Source organism: Platichthys flesus, chromosome 6, assembly GCF_949316205.1.
Source record: "Platichthys flesus chromosome 6, fPlaFle2.1, whole genome shotgun sequence".
Lineage (NCBI taxonomy): Eukaryota > Metazoa > Chordata > Actinopteri > Pleuronectiformes > Pleuronectidae > Platichthys > Platichthys flesus.
The window spans coordinates 15557968-15577078 of NC_084950.1; the positions used below are offsets into that span (position 1 = coordinate 15557968).

The window sequence follows — 19111 nt, forward strand, 5'->3', positions numbered from 1 at the left end:
AAAATAACAAGCTGGTGTCTTACAAAGACTCATCTATTGTATAAACAATAGTTTAGATTCACAACAACAGGGTTTGATTCACAAAAGAGATATTCTCTTAATTTGCAAGAAAATGATAAGATTTATTCAAATGAAATAAAGACATATATATAAATATTAAACATTCATAATCTATGCACAGCATGACATTAATAAGACAAACTTATTTACATAATATAAAAACCTAAAACAAACTAAAAGCTGAGTCTGAGAGAAAGATTAAAAAAAAAACTGTGACATAAGCTCTAAGTCGCCGTTGACTTTATCTAACACTTGATGGGTTTATGGAGACAAGCTGCCAGCACCTCATGCAAGGTGTCACAGGTTCCATTTCATGGTGTGGGCAGAGCTGCGACCTTAGACCTGAAGACATTCTTTTCAAAGTGCACAAACCCCTGATGTACTTATCAGGTATATCAGGAAAGAAACGCCTGAAAACTCGTGGACATTAACCTCCATCAGGTAACACTGGTATTCATAACTAACTAACTTATCACGGCTGTGTTTATCAAATCTCTCGGGCAAACAGTGAGACAGCAGACACACTGAGGAGCACGAAATCATCTCACAGTATCTGCTGCTCCTGCTGAGGATGTGAAGAGCAGCACGGTGTTGGCAGCGTTTCAGGACAGACCTGCAGCTGCGTTTTATTTAAAACGGGACTGAAATGTGATGGAGAAAGAGACAAAGAGAAACGTTTTGGAGTGTTGCCTGAGCTGACAGATCGTGCAGAGAGAAACTCTGGTTATTTTACATGGAAGAAATAGTTTGACATTATTGACAAATATGCATGTTTGTTTCTTGTCGACAGTTGAATGTTGAATATTAGCAATAATAAAAAAAGCACAAATGAAATGAAACCAAGGGGACACCAACCTGCTCCTCTGCAGTTCACTTTTCAGCTCGTTTCCTCGTTGAGTCTTGTTTTAATCTCAATAAATCAAGTCAATAAATAGTAAAATAACGTCATATCTTATTTAGGACCAGAAGTAAAAAAAAACACAGGTGGATTTTGTTACCTTTTGTCAACTGTTTCCAGTCTTTAAACCAAGTTAACCAGCTGCTCACTGTAGCTTCATGTTTAGCTTAGAAACGTACTAGAATCAACTCTCAACCAATATGTCAAACTATTGCTTTAACGATCTTACCACAAGACAGACATAAACAACACTGCAATCAACAAAAAAAAAGGGTTAGGGTAAAGTTCTACACCTGTGTAAACTGTGTACACTGTATTGAAGGCACTATTTGGTAATGTAGGTGAAATCATCCAGTCAGTTTTGACTACTTCATATTTCCCCTCATATCTGCCTCTACAGTTTGTATTTTTGTTGGTATAAGGGACTTTCAAAGCCGCTGTCCTGCTGCCGCTGCCTCAGCTCGGAGAACAGAGGCCTGGAAGCTCCTCTTTGCTGCTGCTCAGCCTCAGAGCCAGGGGTTGGCTCTCTGTGGGTACTTATCTTCACACTGGGAAAGTTTAAAGTCTGGGTTTGAGGCGTCTTCTTGGCGATTTCATTATAAACTGTCAGGTCGGACGCATCCGGTGAGAGACCACCAAGCGCTTTAAGGTCGCTGGCCGATGTCACAGAGACAGAAAACGGCTTTACCGGTTCTACTTGCCTCCCTGAGAAAGAGAGTCGTGGTACTGGGAAGCTTCTATCGGAGTCGCTGCTGGTCATGCTCCAGTCCGTTTGTTTCTCACCTCTCACAGGAGCCTCATGGACGAGAAAAGCTTTGCTCTGTTGCTCGGAGTCTGGGCGGTAGTCGGCTCCCTGCAGGTAGAGCTCCCTGCTCTTGCTCATCGCAGACGTGCCGACTGAGTTCACCTGGGATGGAGGCGCCCTGTGATGCGAAGAGGTCGTCTGTTTGGACAGTTTGTTGGAAACAGGGTTCGTGCAAGCAGAAGTTTGAGGTTTCGTGGCTGCGTCTCGCGCTGGGGCCTCCTCCTTCCCACAAGTAGAACTGTCCTGGTGCCTTGGAGGTTTAGTCCTGTCTGCAGTAGCTGCTTTCTGCTCTGGGTCAGCTGACTTCTTTTCTCTTCTCTCCTCTGCTCTGATGTCAGGAAGCTCAGGAAGGGTTGACGGGTTCATGTTGAAAGCTGCGTTTGAACAATCTGCTAAAAACAAAACACACATTGATATTTTGAGAGAATAATCCACAGTAACACAACAGCTCTGTACAACAGGACTCACTTGGTAAACTGTAGTTCTTTCCAGATTTAGCTCTGACAGGGGTCTCTAGCACTTTAGCCATGGCCGCCAGCTTGCTTGCTGCATTCATTATTTTCTTTTCGGCTCTGCAGAACATGAGAGCATCGATACAATTAGCCAGAGGAGCCATGATGAAGCAAGCATACCATCTTTAACAAACAAGTATGGCGTCTTGCCCTGTGGTTTTTCCTCCATCCTCCAGTAGCTCCTGCAGACAGGTCAGATAATAAAGCCGCATCTTTCTGGCCGTGTCCTGTCGCTCCCTCTGCACCTCCATGCGGATCATCTCTGCTGCACGCTCCCGACTCTCCTGGAGGTAACGCAGCATGTCCTCTGTCAAAAAAAAAACACACAATCACAGGCTGTGAGTTTGAGTCCATCACGGGTGTAATATTTAAGATTTACTACTTATTAACGGTGTCCATAAGAATTACATAACTCCACACAGATATCCCCCCAGACAAGAAACATGAATGATAACAAACCTCTGATCTTTTCTACAGTCATCAAATATTGCTGCTTCATCTCATCCAGGCCTTGCTGAAGATCAGAACTCCTGCAAACAAGAACATTTAATCTGTTGGTATTGTACTTTGGAAATCAATTTATTCCACACTTTAAAAAAAAGCGTCTAGTTTAAATCTAATTCTTGCAGTTTCAAGTTACATAAAATGTTCTACTTATACTTAATATCTGTAAAACTCTGATCTGACTGGATGATTTGTAGCAGCCACTTCATTTACTTTGTCTCAATTTGTAACGGAATAGGATTAAATGTCTGATAACATCACATCACTCAAATGATGGCAGATTGATATATTTTATAAATTATAAAAATATAAATATTTTATAAACTAGGAGAAGATGGGTTTTGCAAATTACTGCAATAAAATACTGAAAGATATTTGATTAAAAATAGAAAGTGAATAATTTTTCACACATGTTTGCATACAACAAAAGAGAAATAGTAACCATACAGTGAGAGAAACCATACATACCTTCATTAAGACTTTACTAAATTAGAATAAAGATGATAAAAACATCACAAACCCTGAGGATTCTTTGGCTTTCTTCACTTCCTCCAGCTGCTGCAGATGTTCCTCCTTCGCCTGTTGGAAGCTGTGCTCATGCTCGTCTACAAGAAATGAGGCATCTCATCAACACAGAGGCACAGGTGTAGTTGAGTAATACATTTGAAATGCATAGATAAACATGTACCTTTGAGGCGCTGCACTGTGGTTTTGTGTCCTCGAACACTGAGCTGGAGTTGACGGCAGGTTTTCTCCAAGTGTCTCTGGAGCTCCTGGTTTTTCTTCTGCAATTTACTTGAAGTCTCAGAGCACTCCTTCCTGCAACGAGCCGGCTCCTTCCTCTGCGACAAAGAGCCTGGACGACGTGGACAATATCGTTGAGTACATTTTTCTATGGGAACTTTCATATAGTCTAATCAAATCTGTTAACACTGACTCTCAAATGAACAAAGTAGAAATTTTCCCCAATGCCATGTGAAGTGGAAAGACATGACATACTCAGCATTTTGTCCATTTCTTGTTCATGTTGTTTCTGTGTTTCTTTTAACACACGGATGAGTCTCTCCTCACTGATCTGAAGGACAGAAATTAAACCATGAAGCAACTCAAACATAGCATTGCATCACAGACACAATCAGAGAAACCAATGGCACTAAATAGAGCACAGACCTCCACCAAGGCCCAGCATTCCACCATCAAACGGCCTCAAATTTCACAGACTCATAGAAACAAATCTCCAAAATGTTCCTGCTTATAAACATAAATAATGTCATATCGCTCAATATTTAAATTGAAAAAAAAAATCCTGGATCCACCTCCTGTTCCAGATCTGAACAAAAATTGGATTGGCTCTTCCCAGACTTGTACCCCATTCTTCCACCATGTTTGGTGTTAATCCATCCAGTAGTTTTTGTCTAATGCTGACAATGGTGGAGGGGAATATTGACAAGTGAATGGAGCAGCATATAACCATGGCAGCACTCTGTGTTTGACAAGAGCCTTTGTTTTTATGTAGATTGAGCAAATTAATAATTTTGCGACACATCCTCCTAAATCCTTTACAGATTACACCACTCCATTCATCGGTAGATTACAGATAACCCATAAAACAACTCACTTTCTTCCACTCCTTCTTGCTCTGGGATATTGCCCTGCTGACCATGTCTTTGCAGGATGTTTGAAGGACTTGTGTTATTGTTGGGTCTGCTGCGGCCTCGCTGGACCTCTTGGTGTTGTCAGTGCCCTGCTGATCAGTTTTGGGATCTCCAAGATGTTGTGCCTGGACATGTGCCATTCCAGATTGAAGCTCTGCCAACAGTTCCTCCCTCATCTGCTGTCTCTGAGTCAGCTCACTCTCAGCGTGCTGACATCTCCACTCCTCTTCTCGGACCCTCAGAGTCTCCTGAAACTTGGCCTCCATCTGCAGTAGCAACTCCTTCTTCTGGAGCTCAGCGTCCTCTCTGGCCTGCTCCAGCTTCTTCTGCTGCTCTTCCAGCTTGGTGTGATACACCTGCTCACTGCGGAACTGAATGGCAGAGATCTCCTGCTGTTTGTCTCTGTTCCAGACCGCTCTAGCTCCGGCCAGCTCGGCCTTCAGCAGGGCAGCTTGGGCTCTCCTCACTTGCTCCACCTGGCACTGGAGTGTCAGCACCTCCTCTTGTAGCTCCTCCAGCCTCTGAGCTCCAGAGGTCTGCTCCTCCTGCTGGTTCTTGTGGTTCTTATGCCAATGCTCCTTTGCCACCCTCAGAGCCTGGGACACCTGGAACAATTAAAGGATTATACATGATCACAACAGAAAAGCCAGATCACAACATTTGTTTTACTCAAAGATAGAAAAATATCATACTTGTTGTTCAGTGTGTTTTTCTTGCAGTTCTTCCCATTTCTCTTTCTCTGTTTGGAGAGAGGCTTGATATTCTGGTAAGGAAGTCAAATCCTCAACCCAGCGATTGTAGGCCCTGGTCACTGCACCTTCAACCTGTTATACCATCAAAGATGTATAATAATTATGCACGTATAACACAAAGTAGAAAATACCATTAAAATAACCAAGTACAGTGGTATTGCTTTGTTGTTTTCAATTGGTCCCACCCATACAGAGCATAAGATAAAGCAGATGTATAATAAAGACAACTCAGTGACCTGCTTAGCCATCTCCTCCAGATGATTCTCCTGAAGCTCTCTCTGGACTTTTTTCCTGGCCTCCTCCACAGCCTTATGTCTGTCTTTGTCAGCCTCCAGTTGCAGCTGTTGTTTCTGGTCGCTGAGCCTGGAGTCCAGCTCCTCAGGAGTAATCTTCTCATTGATGCCCTCGACCTCCTCTGTCTGACAGGTTACATCAGCCGTGTCTCTGTGCTTCTCCCTCCTTTCCTCCTTCATCTACACAAAAGCAGGAGAAAAACCTTCAGGTCAGAGATGAAATTCTCATTTGGGAGATAAGGGAGCTGACAGTGATTGTAGGGAATCATACTTTTTCCACTTCCTCCCTACACGCAGCCTTGGCTGAGGCCACATGAGAGTTCACCTGCTGCTGGATCTCAGCCTCCTTCTGTTTGGCCCAGAGAGCTTTCAGTTGGTTTACTGAGGCCTGATGCTGAGCATCCAGCTCCACCCTAAGCTTCTCCACAGCTGTAACACTCTCCTCTCTCATTTTTAGCTGGGAATAAAACCCAATCAATCATAAATGCTTCAATGTTGATTTTGTGTGATTTCTCATACACATTATAGGATCTTTTATTTTCTTACCTCGATATTTCTGATCAAAGCATCCTCCTTCTCCCTGTTGTGTATTCCTTCTTCGACCATGTCTTTCTCTTTGCAGACAGATATATAACATTCTTGTACAGCCAACATCTTATCATTGGCCTCCGATAGCTGGGTCCTGTACGGGAAGACATGAACACTATTAACAAGCTGCAAAGGCTTAAAGTTGACTTGGATTTTCAGTATCAGGGTCTGAGGACATACTGTAACTCTTGGATCTGCTGAAGGTGTTGGGCAGTCAGCTGTTCAACCTGAGCATCATGTTCCAGCATGAGCTCAGTTTGGATCCTGTTCACTACGTCATCCCTGTATTGCTGATGAACCCGTTCAGATCTACATGAAGAAACAGAAATTGCCTAAATGAATCAATACAATAGACAAAATAAGCAGTATGAGATTAGCATCCCTCTGTGTTTCACCTCTGAGCAGCCTCCTGCTTTTCTTGGTCCAGCTCCTGGATCATCTCCCTCATCTTAGAGCACAGCTCTGCGTTGGCAGACCTCACCTTCTCCTCACTCTGTTTCAGCTCTTGATTCTTTTTCTCTAGCACCTAAAATTCACACAGAAGAAGTCTTTCAATATTTAGTGCAAAAAGAAAGATCGTTATTAATGAGAATACCAATTACCACAAACCTCCACTTGTTCCTGCAAGTGTTTCTTATCTTCCTCTAGTTTCACCAACTCTTTGTGAGACTCTCCAGTCATGTCGAGATGTTTCATCTGACTTTTCTCTCTGACCTGTTGACATAAAGTAGTTTTTAAAAGATTTATATGATCACTATACATATTAGAGACATTTCATTTATTACAATTTATTTGTACCATGCGGCTCATAACAAGTTTCAGTTCCCTATTCTTGTGTGTCTGTTTAAATAGGTTCCTCCTCTACCTTAAATGTCAGCAGAATCAATATTAAATCAAGCAAATGTTCATAAAGAGCGAGCTCTTACCGAAGAGCTCAGCTTGGCTTCTTCTAATTGACTGCTGAGTTCTTTTACTTGTCTCTGACAGTGCTGAAGCTCCTCCTGCAGCTGAGAGATTTTCTGCCGCTTCCCTTTCAGACTACTCAGACAGCGCTGCATCTCCACACGCAGCAGCAGCGAAGCCTCATCCTTGGGCAGCTTGGAGTCTGACAGATGAGCCAATGTTGGGCTGATGGAACATCATAGAATAGTTAGACATTTTTCACAGTAAATACTTGCAGTCATTGCACAAAGACAAAAAGACGCAGGATGTGAAGATAACCATGGTGATTCCAGTGTACCTTTGGAGGATGCCATTTTTCCTGCTCATTTTCTTTAATCCTAAATCCACACAGGAATCCGACAGCTGATGATCCCAGTCACTGTTCAGATCTAAAGCAATGACGCCATGTTTCACTGCAGATTCATACATAGTGATCTGCTCCTTCAAATCGGCCAGGTCCTCCTTCAGGGTCAACATGTAAAAATAAAAAAGATTTAATTTGCTTGTTAAACGTTTTCAGAGTGATTTCATTTGTGGCAAGAAAATGAGAGAGCAAACCTGCAAAGCTTTGTTCATGTTTTCAGTCAGAGCCTTGGCTGATTGAGTCTGTTGAAGTTTAATTTGCACCTGACTCATCTCCTGCACTGAGGCTGAAGAAAACCACAGTGGATAAAATAATATCAGTTAGTATTAAGCAAAGTAAAAATACGAGCACAGAAGTTCATTAATGTCCACAAACAGACGCCTTTACTCACTTGTCTGCAGTAGCTTAGCACATTGATGCTGACTCTCCTCCAGTCGCTGAGTGAGGCCGTTGATGACTCTCGCCCTCTCAAGTTGCTCCTCCTCTCTCTGGCACTCCAGCTGCTTCACCTGCTCTCGTAACCTCTGACTGAAATTGGTCTGGAAGGATCAATACAAAGCCGTTAATGTTAATGTCTTATGACAATGTCTGATGAACAGCCTGTTGACACATTTATCTCAGAAAAACACAGACCTGTTCATGCAGAGCCTGAGAGGAAGAGTCGATTTTCTGCTTCAGGGTTAATAGTGCAACGTCATGCTGCTCTCTGATGATGGTGAGGTCCCGGTCGTGCTGCTCTCGCACTCTGGACAGGGTGTCGGAACGACAAAGCTCCAACATCTGCTGCTTCATAGTGTCCACTGCAGCGTCCGCCACCCTCTGCTTCCTCAGGTTCTGCAAACAAAGTAAAACTATGTACAAAAGTCTGTAATCAAAAGTTTCACTGTAAATATTAAAGCTCTCTCCTTGTTTCAGTAAGATCTGCAAATTATTGAGATTATTTGATCGGATTTTAATTTGAAAGGTTTTTATATTCTAAATACTTTCAAATGCATTAACACTGTTACTGATTATTTTCTTTTCCTTCTTTATTCCTTGCATAAGCTGAACTTGGCTGATAAAGATGGTTGTGGTTTGTACATATATCTGACTAATCTACTGCAACAAGCCTAAAGAAATTACAGAAAACCTGATATATTACACACCATCTTGATAATGTGGTTAAACAGTGGAGTGTGTCAGGACAGAACTCACCTCATGGTCTCTCTCAGTAAGGACCTGTATTTGCTGCTCCATAGCCTTCACTTTATTTTTCATCTGCACCTCTTGCTCCTTTACCTCTTCAACCAATCGACTTGATTCCTTGAGACTTATAGCAAAGCCATCCCTTTCATCTATTGATAAGAAAAATCACAATGCCCCCGTGAGCAGCACATCCAACAAAAATAAGGATTTAACAGGCCAGTGCAGGATTCACAGAATCTAAAGATAGCGCACGCCCGCTCAACGGCCACAAGGGGGCAGATGAATGAGTAAAGATATTTGATTTTATTTCATTCTATCAATCTCAATAAATTATAAGTCAAAGTGAAAGGCAAAGCCCACCCCCCCCCCCCCCCCCATTTTGCAGGTACAAACAGTTAAACATACCTTTCACAATTGCAAACTGATGCTCAATGTATCTCATATTACGCCTTGAATCTTCCAGTTTTTGCTCCAAGTCTTCAATTTGTCTCTGCTGAGCTTTGTTTAAAATCTGCAGCTGAGCGAGTTGCTCCCGGTCAGAAGTTTCTGAAACACAGCACAACAATGTAAATACAACAAATCAAACATCAACCCCTTATTTAAACAGCGAGGAAGATATTTATGTTCTCTGTGTCATTTGAGAGGAGATATATTATACAATAACAATTTGGGTCTACAGTTTCACTGTAGTCTTTAAACCCCTAATCTTTTCATTTTAAAGAAGTCACCAAAGACTGAGAACAGATTATCCCTTCAGATTATTGGGCAGTAGATCAAGTAAATTTGTCCAGTCTGGAGGAGACACAGCTCAAAGGTAAAATGAAGCCATGGTTAAACCCCATTTTAGTTTATATGGTTGGTCCATAGAACAACTCGACTGTAAATCAAGACTGTAACACTCACGTTGTGTCGAGTCGAGGAATTCTCTCTGCAGAAGGTCAAACTGAGCTCCTTGACGAGCGACCTGTGGGTTAAACATCTTTGGCTGGTGGGCAGGATGGTGAGGATTGTAACTGGCCTTGTACTGATTAGCAACATTGTCTCCAGCTCCAGGCTTCAAATTCAGAGAAACAAAGACACAAAACGAAGACAGAGTTTGAACCACAAATATATCTGTATATATATATATATATATATATATATATATATATATAAATAACAAACCTAGTCAATATTGCAAAACTTCATAACTGCACAAAATACAAGCTTCCGGATATTAAAAACATAATTTTCCAATTATTAAAGAAAAAATAATGTACAATATGAATTAAAGGAAAAGCAGAGAGAGATTCCTTTTGATTAAAATGAAAAAAAGGAGACTAGTTAGTGGGACAGTTAAAAATAATGTTTCTATTATTAATTATAAAAATAATTGATGATAACTAATAGCAGCTTGGTAAAACCCTGTCATTACATTGGCAGTTTGCACTAATGAAATAGTCCACTCACCTGAAATTGGTTTCTGGTAATTTGGTCCCCATGGGTTTGCACGTCCCTGTATCCTCCGTCTCCGTTACATTCCACGTGGTTATTAGATTCTTGAGAATATGGTTTAGACTCATACTCTGTGGAGAAGTCATTGGTCTCTATAGATTTATCTGTGCCCGTGCTCGTGTACGTATAATCTCCTTGGGTGAACTGGTGATCCCCTGACTGCTGGTTCCAGGTGGGAGGCAGAGGTGGCCTCTGCTGTCCATTAATCTGATCAGCAACATCCTCGTAAGTGTACTCTTCATGAGAGCCCAGATCATAGTCACCGTCATAGTTCTTCAGAGAGACATTGACAGTAAGAAAGATTTGTATTCTCCTTTAGAAGTTCAGAAAATAATCTGTCAGTAAAATCAAACTGTAACTGTACCTGCTCATGAGAGATTGGCTTTGGGGGATTTGACCATTGCTGAGTCCATGCTGACTGTGGGCTGAGTAGAAAGGGCAAGATAATCAGAATTATATTATAAACGACCAATGGAGAAGCTGCTTGTCTGATACCACAGGCAGACGTCACCAAATCTGAGATGTCTAATGTGTCTGCAGCATCATCATGTGTGTTACCTGTTCCTTGTGTTTTTATTGCTGCAGGTAGTAGAGTACTCAAGCTCTGGGGTGGAGTCTCTGCTGTCCTCCAGCATGTCATCGGGCAGGTCTGTGAGCAGTTTGTGCAGCTGTGGAAAAACAGCAGAAGGAATGGTTGCCCAGCAACTGAGTTATAAAGTAACACCGATTTGTAAATAATGAAAAAATATCACTAACTTAACAGACGGAGAGCGCCTCAGGGGGTGTGTCTAAGTTTTGATTCAAAGTGATCAGTGGTTACTTAAAGTTAATAGATATAATTATCTTTCATTATTTGTGCACTATTGATTTGTTATTGTGTGTTTATTTCATTCTGTAATCAAAGCTAAAACAATTCATTATTTGATTAGTTACAAAAGAATTGTAAACGTTGCAGATTAATAAATTAATCTATCGTTCATTAATGACTAGTTTAACGAGCAAATATTCCCACGATTCTGATATGTGGGGATATGGTACTTTAACATTAATCAATAATCAGTACTTGTTACAGCGGTAAATAAAACAAAGCTTTTACACAATCAACATCTTGTTCTCTCAGTGTTAAAACATCTGCACTCTTTAACTTAAAGGCAAAAGGGAAAACAGAAATAGATACACACACTTGCTTTTCAACCAACCATGTGAGCTAGAACAAGCACAGCCATTTGCACTTACTTCCCATAACGACTGTTGAATATTCCTCAAATCCTCCACAGTGTTCAAAACAGAAGGACCCATATTATCCCATTTACACATTTAACAAAGATTGAAGAAGCAGTTCTGCTTCAGCTGTGAAGCCACATGATAACCACATAGCCTTATCTTTCTGCACTGAAGACCGTCCGTGAGAACCGTCCAAAACGTCCCTGGCATGTTGTCAGCGCTCAGTGGCATTCTTGTGTTTTGCTCCCAAAGAACTCCATTGTTTTGTCAGACATATAGGAAGGTTAACTGGAGCAGAAACAATCATGTTCCACTTGGCCAACATGTGAATAATAAGCAGGCTATATCCAAAGGAAAAAAATCCACTTAAGAATTCAAATACTAAATCCAGTGTGTGGCAGCCAACAGGCAAGACAACCAGCAAACAGCTTTCTTCATGCTTTCTCTACTCAAGAAGAAGTGGGGTCAGACACAGAAGCAAGGCAACTGAGATAGAGAGAAAGTAGGGAAACCACAGGGCAGAGCTAGTTTCAGCGTGACACACCTGAAAAGAGGCATTTTCTCTGAGCCAATAATAGCTCAGGTTTATGGTGCAACAGACGTGTAGGCGTGGATAATAACACAGCACGCCCCTCAAGCTGTCAAGCTGTGAAGCCGACAGACTTGTGAAACTCACATGTGCACACCTCAAATGCTTCCCCATACAACAACAGTCTCTACCGGAGACTAAAATCTCCGGTAGATATGCATATACACACACAGTATATATATACTGTAATCTGACATGGAACTATAGCTGATGTTTGACCATGTGAAAATCTAATTCCTGCAGCTCAAACAACCCGGATGGCATAGGAAAATCACAGCAGCACACAACCACAATACAAACACATAACTGTTACACACATGTTAACCCAACATTTCTACAAATCTCCAGCTGTGACTGTTTACTGCACCTCCTGCTCTCTGGCATAGTCCTCCTGGTCGTACTCCTCCTCTTCATGCTGGGTCTGAAGAGCAGCACTGTCAAAGTCGATAGACATGGTGCACAGCCTGCAGGTGAGGGGACACAGAACCTGCAGGTGAGGGGACACAGACACAAAGCAGAGTTAATGGAGGGAAATCAGGAACTATGTACAACTCTGCTCAGGATGTGTGTTGGTGTGAGATCGCAGGGCTCCTGGATGTGTGGTTATGGTGAAGCAGCAATACATAGTAAGGCTCTAGTTAAAAGTGTCCGTCACAAAACCACCTACTCCACAGCCCTGTGATCTCAAGCCAAACACACATCTAATCTTGTGTCGTCTCAATTTAGCGAACACGAGCGGGTAGTTCCACATCCTGTGTGGAAGCAGGACTCTTACCTTTCAGTCAAACTGACGCTTCTTCTGTCGAGCTGCGTATTCATTCAGGGAAGCTACTGTGAATTAACTGCCAGCTACACACATGTGTTTACATTACAACGCGCTGCTGCTAGCTAAACTAGCTAACCTGGCCATGTTAGCTTGACTTAGCAACGAGAACTACTACTAACGTTTAAACATGACAAACGCCATGTTTGAACGTGTCCTTAGAGCTCGTCGGGTACAGAGAGTTGTTCTCGTGGCGCTTGTGCAGGTTGGACGCCGCTGAGGGTGAATTCAACCGAGCAGGAAACTGTGAGAGGAGACAAACAAACAGCGGAGACTGCGGAGTTGGACGCTTTCTTTAACAACTCGAGGCTCGCCCACTTTGAAAAGTCGCGCGCATTAGCAGCGGCAAACCAGCGCACACGATTCTGCGAAGGTTACCTAGTCTCCATGGTAACAACGTTTTGTAATTGTGGGTAATGAAGTCACTGCATTTACTTACTTAGATTAACAGTTAATCAATATTATTGCTTTTGATCGGATCTGTTATCTTCTTATAACCTTAGAACATACAGATATTCAACTACAGGCTAATAAAACGGTGCATTATTGTAAGATTAATTTTGAACATTAATATTGTGCAATATTAAAATAATGTTCAACTCTGACTTTGACATTTTTTACAACACAGTCAAGTCTGTCAAAAATTATAGAATCAAGAAAAAATGGACAGAGAACAACTTTATTTACAAAGGTGTACATTAACAAGTATTAATGATAAATGCTCAGCAGAGAAAATATCCAGCTGACAGTACAGTTAAATAAACAATCATATACAGAACACAATATTAGTTCGAAAAATAAATCAGTGTACACAGAGGTTAGGTCAAACATATTACATAACATGAATATAAAGGAGAGAAAATCAAAGAAAACTCGGGGAAATAGTTTTCCCTTTTACTCATTGAAAAGTTGATCGTACATTTCGACAGTTACGTTACTTTCGTTGAGTCTACGTGTTGTACACACAGGTTGTAGCATAGATAATTGTAGACATCATTCATGAACTCTGCTGCTGAGCTCAGCCGGTTTTCTTCGCCTGCGGTTCAACATCCGGGATCCTCTTGTGACAGTCAGCTGACCACCAGCACCAGGATGTGCCAACAGCTCTGAGCTCTGCTGTGCGTCGACCGGAGCTCCACTGATCGTCGCAGTAAAAGTGGAGAAATGGCAACAAACCCGCCGAAGTTAAAGACCAAGTTGACCGGAAACGAAAGGTGAGTGTTAGTGCTCGTTGTGCGAGATGCAGAGGAAGAGAAGTGTGTCTGAGAAGTCGTTGATCAGCTGATTTGTATTTGTGTCGTTCTCCTCATGCAGGCTGCAAAACCTGAAGAATACCTTTGAAAAGAAATATGGAGAATCTCCGCTCTTCTATGCATATGCACCAGGAAGAGTGAACCTGATAGGTAACTTCTCTTTGTATAGTTTGTTAGTTGTACAGTTGTATAGGTTTGAGTAGGTTGAAACAGATGTAGCCTTTGAATGAATTAGGTTCGAATGGTGTTGTTTATAATAAGTGACATTTAATGGCTTTATTAATAGTGAAGGAGGTGGTAACAATGCTTATAATTATTATTTTAAGGCCTTAAACGATGGAATTTGTTCAAGTTTTACAGATCTTTACAAATATACATATATAAGTCTGTAAACGCACAAAAAGTAACGACTTGCAAAGCAACTGTCTTACTGAAGCAGTTCAGGGAATGTTACGATCTGACACCAGTTTGTATTATTGTATGTATCTGATCTATGAACAATGAATGAATGACTATTGATTTCACCATAATTTACAAATTATTGACCTATTTTAAAAGTTTCCCTCATTAGAAAGTTGATGATGTAATGATCCTCCCAGACCACAGCTACATGTGAGCAGCTGGTTGGCTCCTAAGATCTGAGCAATATGTTTGTTCAAAGAAAACACCTGAGGGAATTTTTTTTATAATATTTTTTTAATTCATATGAAATATTGATAATTGATATTAAATTATGTTTAACAGGAGAGCACATTGACTACTGCGGCTATTCTGTGCTTCCAATGGCCATTGAACAGAATATCCTCACTGCAGTGTCAGTGAACAGTTCAGGGACGATCCAGCTGGCCAACATGAATCCTCAATTCAAGTAAGACTCATCATTCAGACCAGTGCTGAACTTTAACATGTGGTCGTCACTTTTGAAGTGTTATTTAAAATCGACGTCAGTGGTAAATTGCTAATAGCTCCTACTACTTCAGTGATTCACTATAGCTACTTTCAGTCTATATTTGGAAGTCGCAGGCAAACAGCTGCAGGGCCGTCTATCTTTTCCACCACTATGCCTTGGAAATGGCTTCAGAATCTCTCAAGTGACATTTTTGTTGATTAGCCATATAAACCTCATCATGAGCATTGTTATCAGTGAATGCTTGTTGTTTCTCACTGTGCAGGGATTTCACTGTGTCGTGTTTGGAGGACATCGTCATAGACAGAGACAATCCCCAGTGGTACTATTATTTTCTCTGTGGAGTTAAAGCTATCCAGGTAAGACATATTTTATTCTTCTTTTTCTTCTAATGAATAATCTAGTAGTACAGTATTGAAATGATAATTTATCATGATACTTTTTTGTTCTGTTCTACAACTAACCCTCCTGCCGTGTCTGTCTGAGCAGGAGAAGTGTGGGATCGCCCGTCTCTCTGGGATGTCGTGTGTCGTTGATGGAACGGTTCCTCCGAGCTCTGGTCTGTCCAGCTCCAGTGCCTTAGTTTGTTGTGCCGGGCTTGTAACAATGGAGGCAAATCAGAAATCCCTCTCTAAGGTAAAATGCTTTAACTTTGAATCATTTCATGAATCTACATGGTCAAAAAGAAGGTTTTCTTATTTCAAAAGTAACATCTGTATTATCTTTAGTTGGTTCTTGCTGAGATATGTGCCAAGTGTGAGAACTACATTGGATTAGAGGGAGGAGGCATGGACCAGTCCATCTCATTCCTGGCTGAGGAAGGAACCGTACGTTGCTTCTCTTTTTAAGTGCATGTTGTCAAACAAGTAATGCAAGTTGATCGCAATCATTTTTTCATCTACACCATTGATATTTACAACATAACCATGTTTGAGGTACAAAGGTCCTGCCATATAAGTAGTGACTTGGACGTAGTTTGTTTGAGTAGTAACAACTTTTTCAATGGTCTGTCAGGCAAAACTGATAGAGTTCCAGCCTCTGAAGGCCACTGATGTCAAGCTCCCAGATGGCGCCGTGTTTGTGATCTCCAACTGCTGCAAGGAGATGAACAAAGCGGCTTCCTCTCACTACAACATCCGTGTGGTGGAGTGTCGCATCGCCACGAAGGTACAGTGATCCAGACCACTGGTTCTCAGCCTGACTCTGGGAGTGGTCTATGTGAAAGGGGACATATACATTATAGAATCTAAGTTTATTATCACGTCTCTTTGTTCAGATGTGTCCCAATTTGTTTGTTGTTGATGCTTGATATCTCTAGTTAAAGTGCAGAGAATAGAGGTAATTTGTGTACATTAACAAGCTTGTATGTGAGTAAAAATGTGGTTTTGATCCAAAATGTCCCGATTGGTGTGACCTCAGATGCTGGCGCAGGCGCGGGGTCTGGACTCGAGCAAACTGCTAAAGCTGTCTGAAGCTCAGAAGGAGCTGCGAGCCTCCCTGGAGGAGATGCTTGCCCTGGTGGACAAGGTGCTGCATCCTGAGCCGTACACCCGAGAGGAGATCTGCAAGGTGCTGCACATCACCTCTGAGCAGTTCGCCACGCAGCTGCTGAGCGCTAACACTCTGGATAGTGAGTAACAGGACTCAGGGACACCTGTGTACTTTTATTTTTGATTCAGAACTAAATCATACCTAATGTTTGAGGATTGGTTGATCAGCAGATTCAGAGAACATTAATCAATGAAAGATCTCCCTGTGTTTGCCTGGGTTTTATCTGGCTACAAACAGTACAGTTCGGTTAACTAGGTGTGAATGTGAGTGTGAAAGGTTGTTTCTCTCTATATGATGACACTCACCTAATGTCAGGGGGCATTCACTCCAGCTTACTCCGTGACCCTCAAAGGAGAAATGGTATAGAGAATGAATGGATAGATAATCAATGGCAATTTTGTCGATTGGTGAGTTTATTGAAGTCAAAAATCAAAATATCTAAATTAACTTTCCAATTTAAAAAAATGACCTCTGTCACTGTGATGATATTTTTTGTGCTTCTGGTAACTTGTTAAAGATATTTGTCTTTATTTTACACATTTTATAGTCTAAAAAACGATCTTTATCATGATGAGTAATTCAAATTATAGGTAATTTTATCAGTATTGTGATATCTATGTTTCAGTGACGCACTTTAAGCTGCACCAGCGAGCCAGGCATGTGTATGGTGAAGCAGCGCGGGTGCTGCAGTTTAAGGCCGTGTGCGACTCTGAACCTGCAGAGTCCGTACAGCTGCTGGGAGACCTGATGAACCAGAGCCATGCGAGCTGCAGAGACCTGTACGAGTGCAGCTGCCCTGAGCTGGATCAGCTGGTCAGCATCTGTCTGTGAGTACTGACCAAAACTCACTGCAGTCATGGATCTCACAGATTTACAATCAGGACCCAAGATGAAGTTAGACATTGGCTTATCTACTTTTTTTCAAGTAGATGCTTCAGTCTCGGGCCTCCAGGTTGCAAAACAATTCTTTAATACAAAAGAATAAACTCAGAAATGCAAAAATCACATAATGACAGCAATGACCACCACGTCTGTCTATCATTCTGTCTGTCTGGTCAAAAAACACTGAACTGATTTCCTTTAAGTAATTCGGAGGGATGACTCAAGAGATAACTGATTATAATTTGGATCTGGATCTGGATCAATGGGAAGAACCAGTTTTTTATATTTTCATTTTCTTAAACATGGCAAGATCGGGGCATCAGCTTTGGTGGAGGCACACGCTCACTGAGCACCCTTCTAGTTTTTATGCTGAAATAAAATATGATCAGATGTACAGTGTGAGACAAACTATGCATACTCAACATTACTTCATGTAGTTCTTTTCTTGTAGACCCATGTAAATAGACAAAATATAGGTATAAATACAGGCACTGTAAATATGGTCTTCATGGCAACATTCTCACTCTGTCTCAAAATTAGCTGGAGAAGCTTCGAGCATGGCTTCCCATTGCTGTGTACTTTTCGTGTTGCAGAGTCCTGTTTGTATAACAACTCTCATTGCCAGAGGGGAAGACAAAACCAATGAGGATCTGCCTCAGCTCGACTTTGTATGTAGTGCTAATAAGAAGATGTGAACACAATGAGCTGAGAGGATGAACATTAAAGTGTGAACACCTTGGAGGAACATGTGTGTGGACATCTTATCTTCTGTATATTCAGTGTTGGCCGGTCGGTATTAAATAAAGCTGTGTCTGTCTACTGTGTACAGTAGATTCAAAATATCATTTTTCACATTCTTCCAAAATTTGTAATCACATCAGCAAAGGTATAATTGGCTGGCTACATGAAATCGTGTAACGCAGCTTGTTCGTGTTTCTCTCGGTCACAGGAAGTCGGGGGCTGTGGGCTCCCGGCTGACGGGGGCAGGCTGGGGCGGCTGTGCCGTATCCATGGTTCCCAATGAGAAGGTGGAGTCGTTCTTACACGCTGTTCGAGAGGCTTACTACCTTCCCGATCCACGCAGAGCAGCGATGGAAAAACAAAGTTTGTTTGTGACCAAGCCGGGTGGAGGAGCTGCAGTTTTCCTGGAGTGAAGTGGATCATACTAAAGCTGTTTGTACAGCAATGAATAAGGTTATAAATACACAGCTCCAGAGAAATGAATGTCTATCCCCCCCTGTTTTCTTACACTTGAGGTGAAGGCACTTGCATATATAAGGATGATAAAAAATGTAAACCTAAGTTGCTGTTTCATTTGACTGCTTTGTGGATAATCAGGAAATGAAGGGCCAAAAATGTATTTCACTGGTGCAATATTTTTAATCTAGGGAACAACGCTTTTTTTAAATCATAAATGTTTGACTCTGTGTAATGATTTTCTATCACTGTCTCATTGTTGGCATCAGACTATTTTCCTCTAAAGAGAAACAGATGTCAAATAAAATAACAATAACATGTTTAATTTGTGCTTTATAAAATCGTCTTTTATTTACACGTGAGGGATCAACATTGTGTAGTGATGAAGCTGTGAAAACATGGAGAATTAAACGTGATGGATATTTTCAGGCTTTACATGTGCATCATTGGAGCAGCCTTACTAAGCCATGTTTCTTCAGCTGTTGGGATGGTGAAGTAAAAGGTGTGTGAGCCTTTGGGGGAATCAGAATGAAAAGTCCTGATGACAGGATCACGCTCGTCCGCCCTTGAGCTTCTGCACACGATCATTTTTTTTACTTCATTAGAGTGACACAGTGATGGTGGAGGCTCGGT

At 41.5% G+C, this 19111-nt stretch overlaps 2 protein-coding genes across 3 annotated transcripts; one reads left to right on the forward strand and one right to left on the reverse strand.

Annotated features, from left to right (window-relative positions):
* Positions 1-929: 929 nt before the first annotated feature.
* cep152 (centrosomal protein 152) lies at positions 930-12961 on the reverse strand. 2 transcript variants are annotated; one of them, XM_062390642.1, is made up of 28 exons: positions 12641-12961; positions 12233-12352; positions 10611-10720; positions 10417-10477; positions 10008-10325; positions 9462-9612; positions 8964-9104; positions 8568-8707; positions 8007-8207; positions 7765-7912; positions 7568-7659; positions 7308-7471; positions 6994-7195; positions 6677-6781; positions 6463-6593; positions 6248-6376; positions 6026-6161; positions 5751-5936; positions 5423-5659; positions 5127-5258; positions 4398-5039; positions 3779-3854; positions 3468-3635; positions 3300-3384; positions 2735-2805; positions 2426-2582; positions 2232-2335; positions 930-2152 (listed from the first exon to the last, which is right to left on the reverse strand). In XM_062390642.1, exons 2-28 carry the CDS (start codon positions 12317-12319, stop codon positions 1353-1355), a joined length of 4974 nt encoding a protein of 1657 aa, XP_062246626.1. In that variant the 5' UTR covers positions 12320-12352; positions 12641-12961; the 3' UTR covers positions 930-1352. The 2 variants fall into 2 exon arrangements, with proteins under 2 accessions (XP_062246626.1, XP_062246624.1); XM_062390640.1 differs by having other exon boundaries at positions 930-2155.
* Positions 12962-13765: 804 nt separating this feature from the next.
* On the forward strand, positions 13766-18803 carry galk2 (galactokinase 2). Its single transcript, XM_062390566.1, has 10 exons — positions 13766-13902; positions 14003-14091; positions 14686-14809; positions 15114-15207; positions 15338-15484; positions 15577-15675; positions 15863-16015; positions 16268-16478; positions 17025-17226; positions 18231-18803. Exons 1-10 carry the CDS (start codon positions 13853-13855, stop codon positions 18433-18435), a joined length of 1374 nt encoding a protein of 457 aa, XP_062246550.1. The 5' UTR covers positions 13766-13852; the 3' UTR covers positions 18436-18803.
* Positions 18804-19111: the final 308 nt, after the last annotated feature.